This window comes from Cibotium barometz, chromosome 14 (genome assembly GCF_041138505.1).
Source record: "Cibotium barometz isolate CiBa-2024 chromosome 14, ASM4113850v1, whole genome shotgun sequence".
NCBI lineage: Eukaryota > Viridiplantae > Streptophyta > Polypodiopsida > Cyatheales > Cibotiaceae > Cibotium > Cibotium barometz.
In genome coordinates, this window is record NC_141059.1 from 2,842,349 (window position 1) to 2,854,584 (window position 12,236).

Below are 12,236 nucleotides of genomic sequence, written 5' to 3' on the forward strand. Positions count from 1 at the left end.
CAAGAGGAAGAAACAAATCTTTGTTCTAGTCTTAGTATAAAAGATGTAGATGATGATTATGCTTTTTAAATTATGTCATGTATGTGATTGAGTCAAGACTTATGTTGTTCCAACTTGACGAGTTGTAGAGGAGAGTACACCACCCTATGTTGTTAAGGGGAGACTCTTACTCATTGTGTCAAGGAGGTATGTTAGACTTGTTCATGTTCTTGTAAGAAGTTGGTCTGAAGGGGGGATTGTTGGATAAATGTAATCCCAACTCCTTAATCCAATTTAATGTGTGGTGGCTAGGCTAGTGGTCAGTGGTTGGTGTAAAGCCTACAAATGTTTGGTGCATATGGTTCATGCAACTCATGCAACTAAAAATAGGGTAGAGGGGTCTCTAAATAAGGTACAAGTCGTGATCAAGTGATTATGTAAGTTTGGTTCATGCCTAATCATAATTAGTGTCTTTTTGTGTTAATCTCAAAGCAATTTCTGCATATACTAGTTTTTGTCCCTCATGTTCATGATGTTTTGTACAAGCTTTGATCCACCTTGAGTATCTCTTGATCAATATTCATAGTTAAATTATCATATCCAACAATATCTAAACAATTCAAGAGAAATAAGGAGGGCATTATGAACATACACCCAAATGTGTGGGGACTATAGTGGTTAAATGGGAGGGGTTGGGTGGTCAGCTTTCAAGTATTTTGGAGTCTTGGACAGTGTGGCTGGATGTGATGCAAATATATTACCACTTGGTGGTGGGGGGGTGTGTGTGTGTGTTTTGTTGAAAATACGTGATGTAAGCCACTTGTCAAAGCGCATCCGATATCCTGCTGATCGGGCTGGGATTTACGACGACTAATGAGGATTAAGGGAGCTAATTCCTCCAGATCCCCCCCTCGCCCCTCCCCCCCCGCCCCTCCAATTCTCTCTTATCTGGTTGGTGGTCGGCACCATCTTGGAAGGGCATTTTTGGGTGCGCGATTGCGCAGCTGCGTGGATCTGGATGCCTACGTTCCTATCACCACAGCTGCGTCGTGCCCTTGTTGCTAAATCGAGGAGATTTTGGGATTATGCATCAGAAAGCTGCACATAGGAGGAGAAGAGGGTCATCATCATGCTGCAGGGAAGACAAGGTGGGGAGTTTTGCCCTTCAGTCACAGGAAGCTTGAGCTTAGGTTTATGGCCAGAGCAGACCGCCATGGCCTCGCCGCAGGCAATGGCCATGGCCACTACCTCAGAGATGGAGCATCCCCAGGATATGGCAAGACAGGCATTGGCTGCTACAGGGGGCAAGTCCAATCTCATGGCCACGAAATGGTTGCTGGAGAGACGAGCAGAGGTCGTGGAACAGCACCACCTGGAAGCAGACATGGCGAGCGAGCTAGGGCAAGGGCAGCAGAGAAAAGCCAGCATTGGCGATGGTGCTGGAGGTGGCCACATGATAGGCCATGGTGAAGTCGAAGAGCTCGCTTCTCTGCACCCAAGCTCTGCCCCCCTCTGGAGCAACAACAACATGAGTCTTCACGCGGGAGATGCTGGGATTCCTCCGGTCTCTGCTTTTGGCGGAGTTATTGGCGCCACGGCTATGGTGGTGAAGCGAGTCAACTCCTTTCCAAGCTCCACGGACTGGCTCGCATATTCTAGCCCATTGGAAAGGCATCCCTCAGTCGAGTCTTCCTCTCCTTTCTGCAGAGAGGATCTGGCCGAAGCTCAACTTCAGCTGAAGCTTCAGCCTGCCCTTGAACAGCAAGAGCCTGCTAAAACGTTGAAGGTCTCACGCTCTCCTGAGCCAGAGGAGATTGGAAAAATGAGTATCTCCAGGTCTGCTGCTGCACGCCCCGTGGCAGTTGTAGCAGCCTCTCTGCAAGATGCTGGCAACCTTAAGAGAAAATGGCAGGATGAGGCTGAGCCAGCAATGCCAAAACCCTCGCCTGTCACACCAGCCACTGCATCCTCCATGGCAGTGGGGCTCAAACAGCAAGCACAGCCTTCGGGAAGAACCCTTGCATCTTTGGCGGAAAGAATGCGGCCAAACTCCATTGCTGAGATACTTGGCCAGGACCACTTGCTCGGGCCAAATTGTGTTCTTCGCTCCTTGCTGGATGGGGAGAGCTTGCCCTGCATAATCTTTGGAGGGCCACCTGGAACAGGAAAGACCTCTCTTGCTAGATTGATTGCCCGGAGTGCATCCTGCAGATTTGTGGCACTGTCCTCTGCAAAGGGTGGGAATTTTGAAGTCCAGGAGATTTTAGATGAGGCCAAGCAGGCAAGAAAGTTTGGGCAATGCACTGTCTTGTTTGTGGAAACACTGAGCAGATTTGGCAAATCCCAGCAAGAATGTCTTCTTCCAGCAATTGAAGCAGGCCACGTTGTGTTCATTGGGGCCACAACTGAAAATCCTTCTGCTGAATTAATTTCTAGTTTGTTTCTGCGATGCCGAACTTTCACTCTGAGGAAGCTACAGCACGGACATCTCTGCGCTGCACTGAAGCGGGCAATATCTGATCATGAGAGGGGTGTCCAGGTGTCACTGGGGGATGTTACTGGAATAGAGGCTTTGGCAATTGAGGATGAGGTTATTCAGTTCCTTGCAACTGCTGCAGATGGGGATGCCCGGGTAGCCTTGAATGCATTGGAAGCTACGGTGTACATAGCTCTTGGCAAAATGAAGCACAGACAAAAAGTGGAGCTTGATGGGAAAGTCACACCTGCTGCAGAAGTTGATGATTTCTCTCACAAAGAGAGGGAGAGACCTATTGGAAACAGTAGCATTGCAAAGAGGGACACCCCACACAACGTACTGGAACACCTAAAGGGATATTTTCAGTTTAGTCAAGAAGAGTATTCCAAGCCTTTCAAGAAAATTGTGGGTGGAAAGGAGCTGACTTATGGCATTAGCAGGGACAAGGAACCTCAGATGTTGAGCGCTAATGTGGACAAGGAAGGAGGATGTGCTGGAAGCGCAGCTGTAAGGGAAAGTGTAGACAGGGATTTTGTGGGCAGAAAAGTTGGAACTGTTGAGTTTGCTGCAAAAAACACTCCTCAGGAAGACATTGAGACTGCACTAATAGTGACTGTGCTGGATGCCAGGGAAGCCTGCCAGTGGCCTCAACTGTTTATTGAAAAAACTCAGGAAGAAAGTGATGGAAATCTTATGTCGGTTATGTTGAAGGCCATAAGAGGGGGAGATGGCAATGCTGCTGTCTACTGGCTTGCAAGGGTGTTAGAAAAGAGCGAGGAGCCACTGTTAATTGCTAGAGCTCTTACTAAATTTGCCAGTGAAGAAATAGGTATGGCGGATCCTCAAGCGGTCGTGCAGGCAGTTGCCTGCCACCAAGCTTGCCAGTTACTGGGTGGGAAAGAATGCAGCTCCCACTTGACTCAGTGTGTAGTATATCTGTCGATGGCCCCCAAATCAGATGCATTGCCCCAGGCTTTCCAATCAGCACTGAAAGTGATTCAAGTGGGGCAAAATGAACCTGATCTTACATCTGCATCTGGAGGGTCCGCGAAACAAGTGTGCTACCTTCCAGCATCCCTAAGGAATTTCACCTTTCTTAGATGGCCAGAGTCTTAATATAATCTACCTCAGAAGCATGATCATGCAAATGTATAAACAGGATTGTGTGTGATTGACGAATCGAGCTTGGTTTGTGCCCTAAACGGATCTGGATTGGTTCTTAAAGTAGCAATTCCATTTCAACAAATCAGTGGGAGCAACCAAACATTGTCACCATACGCTCATGGCTAATTTCAAGCTCCAAGTTTGGCTGCTTCAGCTCGCAGACACATGGGCATTTTGTCTGTGTCTTTGATGGCATATGGAAATGGTTTGCTGGCCCAGGGGAGCTCAAACCCTTTCCTGAGCCTCGTAATCTTCTGCTGTTTTTATTGTGTTGATGTGTGAGCATTTTCAGAGTCTCGTGGTTTCATGTCATGCTTTCATGTCCTGTTGGGATTATGCCTGCTGCCAGAAGATAATGCAGCTGCACCTAATGCAAGAATTCGAACTTCTGTGATGATTGTGGGCGATCTTGATGTGTGAGCTGTTCAAATTACTCGGTAATTTGAGAGATATATGCCCTGCTTTGCCTCTTTTTACCCTTTCCCAAACCCCCTCTCTTCTTCCATGAGATTCACAGGCCCCTTATTACTTGTTTTATCACACACTCGCAAGCAGTTGTGTACTCAGCGTTAGCCCTCTTTTCTCATCATGAACTCAGACGTTTACAGGTAACATATTGGTTTGGAACATTATCTTCAATCTTCCTTTTTCTCTATATCACGACTTGGTCTCTCTACATATATGGTCTCTCTATGTATATGTATTTATGTATCCATGCGTGCATGTAATCTGTATATATGTGCATGGGTGTGTGTACATAAATAAATGCATATGCATACATAGATTCAGCACAGATATTTATATATTAATGCGCTTGCATACACACACACACACATATATTAACCTGTATATATGTGCATGGGTGTGTGTACATAAATAAATGCATATGCATACATAGATTCAGCACATATATTTATATATTAATGCGCGTGCATGTGTGTGTGTGTGTGTGTGTGTGTGTGTGTGTGCGCGCGCGCGCGCGCATGTGCACGTGCATTAATATATAAATATACATATATATATGTATGTATGTATGGCATACATACATACATACATACATACATACATACATGCATGCATGCATACATACACACACACACACACACACACACTCCCACACACACACATATATATATATATATATGCATATATATATATATATATATATATATATGCATACATACTGTGAGTCCCCTACCTTTTAATAACTCTATAAATCTAGAGTGGAAGGCTACTTTAAGGATAGAGCATCTCATTCGATGCCTCATGTATCTATATTTTGACGTTCGGCAATCTAGTAACTTTCACGTAATTGAACTAGAATAATCTTTACGAAAGGAATTGAACGTGCTTCCTCTAAGTAAGTATTCCCTTCATAATTTTCACAAGTAGGACCCATTGATAGTTTCTTGAGGCTCAACACCTTGATTATATATATATAATATACATACATACTGTGAGAACCCTACCTTTTAATAACTCTATAAATCTACAGTGGAAGACTACTTTAAGGATAGAGCATCTCATTCAATGCCTCATGTATCAATATTTTGATGTTCAGCTATCTAGTAACTTTCACGTAAATGAACTAGAATAATCTTTACGAAAAGAATTGAACGTGCTTCCTCTAATAAAAAGATCTTGGCTTGAGTATATACAATACTAAGGTCACACACACACACACACACACACACACACACACACACAGAGCTTTTAAATTTATTTTTTTAATACAAAGCTCTAGTAAGGTTTTTAAAAGATTAATGAATTTATATATACACAAGGCTTTTAAAGCCCAAGACTATATATATATAATCTCTAAGGTCTAAACTATATGTATGTGACACTAAGGTCTAAAAATATATGTATGTATCACCAAGGTTTAGATATTATTTTGTCCAAGTTTTGTAAAAGAAACAAGACCTTTAAAGACCATACATACATAAAGACATACACACACACACACACACATATATATATATATAACTTCTAAGGTTTACTTACATATTTATATACAATCTTTTTATCCTTAATATATTGGGGTCTTTCCTTCTTCTTCTTCTTCTTTATTTCATCCCATATAAGAGGTTCACAAAACAAGTCTTTAATATATATATATATGAAAGAGCAAGGTCATCTCCTTATCCCTTTTGTAGGGATTGGGGTTGAAGGGGGACTCACCTTTGCTCTTTCCCGTGTTTGGTGTAGGTGGTCACTATTGGTGGAAAGAGCAAAGGTGAGTCTTTAATTTATATATGAAAAGAGTCATCTCCTTATCCCTTTTATAGGGATTAGGGTTGAAGGGGGACTCACCTTTGCTCTTTCCCACATTTGGTGGAGGTGGTCACTATTGTTGGCATCATGGCGGCTCATAGATGATGAGAAATCTCATGGTTTAGACAAAATGAACATGCTAATCTAGATGGTTAGTCTAATCACAATAATATGATTAAGATAATGATGAGCATAATGACACCAAGATGGGAGAGTGAGAGTTGAATTTCCATTAGATGTGTGCCTCTTAAATAGGCTGAGTACAAGATGGATTAACAAATGCTAATCATGCGTAGTAGCTTAACAAAGTCAATGATGCTCTCCACAGATCTCTCCATGATGCTTAACAAAGTCAATGATGCTCTCCACAGATCTCTCCATGATTCTCTCCCTAGAATCTCTCTATGATTGTAGCCTCCACATGCTCTAGATTCTAGCTTCCAAAGTCAATGTTAACCCTCATTGGACATCTCTTCACGTCGACGCCATCCATTGGCAACCGTCACTTCATTTGGTTGTTGACATTAAAAATGCTAACATTATATATTCTACACATGTGAGATTTTTGCTTGTTTATGAAAGGCACGCCATGAGATTAATTATGGAGATTGCATTCTTAGATTAAGTGTTTGCACAAGCCCTGGACCTATATTTTAAGTATGGACGCCCAAGGTGTGAAGGATGGGGGGAGCAAGATAAGGCTCGTTTTGTATTCTCACAATTCATTCTCTTATGCAACTAATAGAGTGCTCTTCTTCTCTACTCTCTTGCTCTCTTGTGTGTCTTGCTTGCTTGCCTAATTCAATTAGAGCAACTATATGCTCCTTGTGTATGTGTGAGTGCATGTGAGAGAGGGAGATTGAGTGAAAGAAGAGTCGAGCTTTCATTACAGTGCGATGGTGGTGTTGGAGTGTGGTTGCGCGGCAACATCGTCTCCTACCAGAATCCGAGCACAAGCATTGACGAGGTGAGTGACACACCTTGCCCATGCAATTGTGAGCTAGATTATGGAAGTTTAGCTTCTCGGTTTGAGCTGTTTTATGCTCCCAAGTGCGGTTGAGCGAAGCCCCACGACCTTGGTTAGTTCTTGCACTCTTTCTATGGTGCAAGGACTTCCCATGGCATTGTTACATCGGGGAATAGTCCTACCACATAGTCACATTGCATTTTTTTTGTGTGCGTGTGTGAATGAAATCTGTTATAATTCTATTTTCTATTTTTTCAAGAAGGATAGAAATGTATCCATTTTGTGGCATTTGGCGCACAGAGAAATTTTATGTTTTTTGCATTTTTGCATTAGTGTAATTAACACGAGTTAATTATGCTTAATCCTTTCTCTAATTTGGGGCATTTTGATTGGTTGGCCACATTTAATATGTGCAGGCTTTTAGGCCACTAGCCCAAAAATTCCAAAAGTCTATTTGAGTGGCTGGACGCATTTAATGCATGCACACCCCAAGTCAAAGATTTTAGGAAAACCTCTGTTCTAAAACCGAAAAATTGAAACAATAAACAGAAAACGTAAAAACCAAAGAATAAAAAAGTTAAAAAATAAAAAGAAGTAAAAAGTAAAAAGTAAAAAATAAAAAGTGAAAAGTGAAAAGTGAAAAGGGAAAGTAAAAATAAAAAATAAAAAGTGAAAAGTGAAAAGTGAAAAGGGAAAGGTAAAAGGTCAACGGGCCAAAAAGAAAAATATAGAAATTTTTCAAAAAGTGCTCACACAAACTTACCTAATATATGTTTTAGGATGTTGTGATCGTGTTGACGCAACTTGTGTGTCACCCGAAAAATTTACATTTTTACATAGTTAAGTTGAGGAGCTTCCTTAATTATGGGAGCTAACGCCTTTAGTGCTTGATTTAACCCATAAAAAATACACTATTTTTGGTGCCAAACGGGTTAAGAAACACAAGACTTGTTTCAGAAAAACTTTAGACATTCCAAAAGATTTTTAACAAAAATAAATAAATTTAAAAAAATAAAAAAATAAAAAATTTTCAAACTTGTTTGGGACATCTGTAGGACCTTCTTGCACCCTATAATCACATGCACCTATGATTGGGACATGTATTAGAAGCCGATATAGACGATAGTGCATCTATTGAGCTAGGTGCGTACCAGGCTACACTAAGCTCATCACAGGACCTTCGGTCGAAACCTAGTTTAGCATTGTACAAGGGCGTGTACAGTGATACATCATCATATTTTGAATCAATGGAAGGATCCCCAATCCCAAAGAGTCAGAACCCTAACCAGGTCTCACCAGTCAAGCCAGCTACCGGTCTTTTTGATCGCGTAGCTAGCTACCTCTCAGAGGTTCAGCCTCAACCGCTACCTCTCAACCAAATCTTACGTCTTACATACCATAGGATGAAGAAGTTGAGGTAAACTCCAGAGAGACACCTAGTTTACTCTCATTATTGCAAGTAGGGAGCGTTCACATTGACATCCCTGTCATCTTGGGACGCCTTAAGAGCTAGTTTTCATTAGGGACCTAGATGAGAAATCGGACTCCTTGGACATAAGGGATGATTCTGGAACAAGGTAGGGAAACACCCTCCAAAACCAAGAGCATGGGGAAGGAGACCCCAACATGCGATTCCTAAACCTAGATCACACATGACAAAACTTGGCTCTTATCCTGACCCTCACAACAAGGAGATTGAGCAACTCCAAGAATTTGGTGATTTAGTTATGAAATACAAGAGGACCTTGAACCAAGACCCAAGAAACTGAGAGTCTCAATAGATACTATACACCCTATTACCTTAATGTTTACTATTGAGATTTGCAAGCCTCTAGATGTGCCAAGGGTCATCATGGAAGAGATTGAGGCCTCCACCTCTCATACTTTGATCCCTGATTGGTTCAAGGCACAACTACCATACAGAAACCCTGAGCCCTTCTCGGAGATGGATTTTCCAGTCTCACCAACACCTATTTATGGAAAGGTCATGAAAGCACCACTAAATATCCCCAAATTGTTAGCCTTTATGGCCTTACAATCCAGTACAACTATAACCACCCGATTGAGTGGAGATCCTTAATTGTTTGAAGAGATGAGATCCCTTCTTAATGGGGAACTCAATGTCAGATTACCACTATTTGCTGACGTACATAAGGCACGTCCCCAATATACAATGGAGACACTTGGAGTTGTGCCCAAATCAATAATAGTCCCAATGGAAGAAGAAAATACCAAATCTCTCATAGTTTGATCCCTGATTGGTTCAAGGGACAACTACCATCATACAAAAACCCTGAGCCCTTCTCAAAGATGGATTTTCCAATCTTACCCAACACTATTTATGGAAAGGAGGTCATGAATGCACCACTAAATATCCCCAAATTGTTAGACTTTATGGCCTCACAAACCAGTACAACTATAACTACCCGATTGAGTGGAGATCCTGAATTGTTTGAAGAGATGAGAGCTCTCCTTAATGGGGAACTCAATGTTAGATTACCACTATTTGCCGACGTACATAAGGCACGTCCCCAATATACAATGGAGACACCTCGAGTTGTTCCCAAATCAATAGTCTTAGTGGAAGAAGAAAATACCAAATCTATGGTTAAAATTTCACTTTAACAAATTGGGACAATGCTTTGAAGGTGATGAGTCTAACAACGCACTACTACCAATCAACGTCCAAAGGCATCACAATAATGGAAGTCCTTAATAGTGGTGCGGGAGTCATTATAATCACCAAGAAATGCTAAGAGAAGATAGCCAAGCCATGTTTGGGAGTCTTAGACATCATTGTCAAGATGGCTGATGGGAATATCATCAAACCTATTTTAGGATGCTACGAGATTTAAAGATCAAGGTTCTCAAACATCGGGTTAAACATACCTTCATTGTTATAGACTTTTCCAAACAACAAGAAACATATGAAATGATCTTCAGATGCCCGTTCATGAGAGAAGCAAAGATGGTACATGACTGGGTCTAAGAACCATGTCTACCTCCAATTCGATGAATCCATCATCAGGGTCAATGGCTTCAGTACATGGGTGCAGTTAACTTACATCGAAAGTTTATAGATAATTTGGGAGAGGAGTTATAAAAGGTCAATTATTGTAGACCACCCCCAATTGATATAGCTAAGGCGAAAGTCTCTTATGAAACAAAACCAAGTTGCTCAGTTAGAAGGAAATAAAATCGTGAACTCGCACAAAAGGACTGAGAGGCTAAGGCTGTAGCTAAAGCAGTTGACAAAGGTACGAAAAATGAGCATGATTTACACCCAGCACATGAGCATTACAAGTCATACACCATAGGGGAACACAAGCTAGTGTTTGATAATGCCAAACGTAACCCCAAAAGTGGGACTGGAGGAGTCTATGAAGGGCCTGTGGAGGTCAAGGACGTAGACTTTGCTAAACTAGGAGAAGATCCTAATCCTATCTACATAACTAAGGACTTAAATAAGGCCGAGGATTTTGAATTTGTAGCTCTTCTCAAAGAGCATAGGGATTTCTTTGCATGGATTGCTTTACCATGATATGATGAGAGTTCCTGCAAAGGTGGTACAACACACCATCCCCATGGTGTGCCCGAAGCTAAACCAATCCAACAGTGACCCTATCCAATGAAACCCAAATATGCAAACATTGTTAAGCAAGAGATTGATAAACTCATTGAGTGTGGATTCATCTATGAGATTGAACACTCAGAATGGGTCTCACCCATTTTGGTTGTGCCCAAGAAGAACGGAAAACTTAGAGTGTGCATTGATCTCAAGAAAGTGAATGTTGCCACGCGCAGGGATCACCATTTTCAGAACATGTGTTGTGCATAGGGAGGCTTATAGCTTTTTGGATGGATACCTAGGCTATAATTAAATTTCAATAGCACTTGAGGACCATGCCAAAACAGCCTTTATCAATGGATAATATGCTTAAAGAGTTATGCTATTCGTTCTAACACACCAGCCACATTCCAAATACTTATGAAGACTGCTTTTAAGGACTTCTTAAGAAATTTTCTCGAAGCTTTCTTGGATGATTTGTGTATTTATTCATCTTGGGGTGCCTAAAAGGGTGTTTTAAAGGTATCGATTTTATCGCATATCCTTAAACCCTTACAAATGCTAGTTTTGGGTGAAATATGAAGCCATTCTTGGGCATATAGTGTCCACAAATGGGATTTCCATAAACCAAGTCAATCTCACCACATACCACTTTCTCCCTAATGAAGTGGTAATACACTTCTATGTGCTTCGTCCATGCATGACAGACTGGATTACTGGCTAGCATGATGTTACTCATGTTGTCACAGTATATGACAACGCTCTCATGTACCTAGACTCCCAAATCTCCAAGTAGAGTCCTCAACCATGACTCCTCACATGTGGCAATGGGGTGCTGCTCCACGATACTCAGCCTCTGTGCTTGACAAGGCAACAGTAGGTTACTTCTTACTACTCCAACTCACCATAGCACTCCCCAATGTAGAGGCATAACCACTAGTAGAACATCTATCCATAGCACTGCCAACCCAATCTTCATCCGTGTATCCGTAAAGCTCAATTGTCTTTCCTTTCTCATAGAATAGGTTGTAGGCTGTATGCACATGTGGCCTTCACATATCTCATAATCTGTCTTACCACATCTACATGGATCTTACATGGCTTGTGAATGAATTGGCTAATCATATCCACTGCATAGCTCAAGTTCGATCTTGTAATCGTTAAGTATAGCAGATTTCTAACCATCTTCCTATACATAGTGATGCCCTGTAAGTATTTCTTGTTATCTATGAACTTGACACCCTGAAATGGATCTAGACTAAATATCAAAGAAATCAACATATAAAGTCAACATCTAGCATCCATTTGATGAGCATCAAACACATATGAGAAATCCATGTGATTATGATGAAAAGAGAAGAAATCCACATGCACATGTAGCATACAAGGTATGTGCATAAGGCCTAAGTGGTTTAACCTCTCACCATGAGGATGGCTATCAAGCTTGTCATCATGAGCCCTAGACCATGAAATGCCATCTCCATGAAAGGAGCCAAGAGTACATGTAAGTGTCCAAGATATGAATGATGAAAAGATCTGTACAATGAAAAGATCTGTACAATGAACCCAATGCCCTATTTATAGTAGCCTTGCCCATGGCCCATTATTTACATATTTTGGACCTTAGTTTTGCTACATTACAAACCATCCCTTCCCAAATATTTTATCCTCAAAATCATACAAGATATCTACAATTCATCATAGCCTCAAATGAAATAAATGGGAAGTGGTGAAGGCCCCAAATATGCTCTCCAAATGTAAGGAAGTGCATAAGTCTTCATCTCCAAATGCATATGTGTGGGACTGTT

The 12,236-nt window shown here is 41.5% G+C and overlaps 1 protein-coding gene across 1 annotated transcript; it reads left to right on the plus strand.

Moving 5' to 3' along the window:
- The first annotated feature begins 694 nt into the window (after nucleotides 1-694).
- Nucleotides 695-4,260, plus strand: LOC147631557 (uncharacterized). Its single transcript, XM_086808069.1, has one exon. The coding sequence runs from the start codon at nucleotides 1,109-1,111 to the stop codon at nucleotides 3,569-3,571; it is 2,463 nt and encodes an 820-aa protein (XP_086664195.1). The 5' UTR covers nucleotides 695-1,108; the 3' UTR covers nucleotides 3,572-4,260.
- Nucleotides 4,261-12,236: the final 7,976 nt, after the last annotated feature.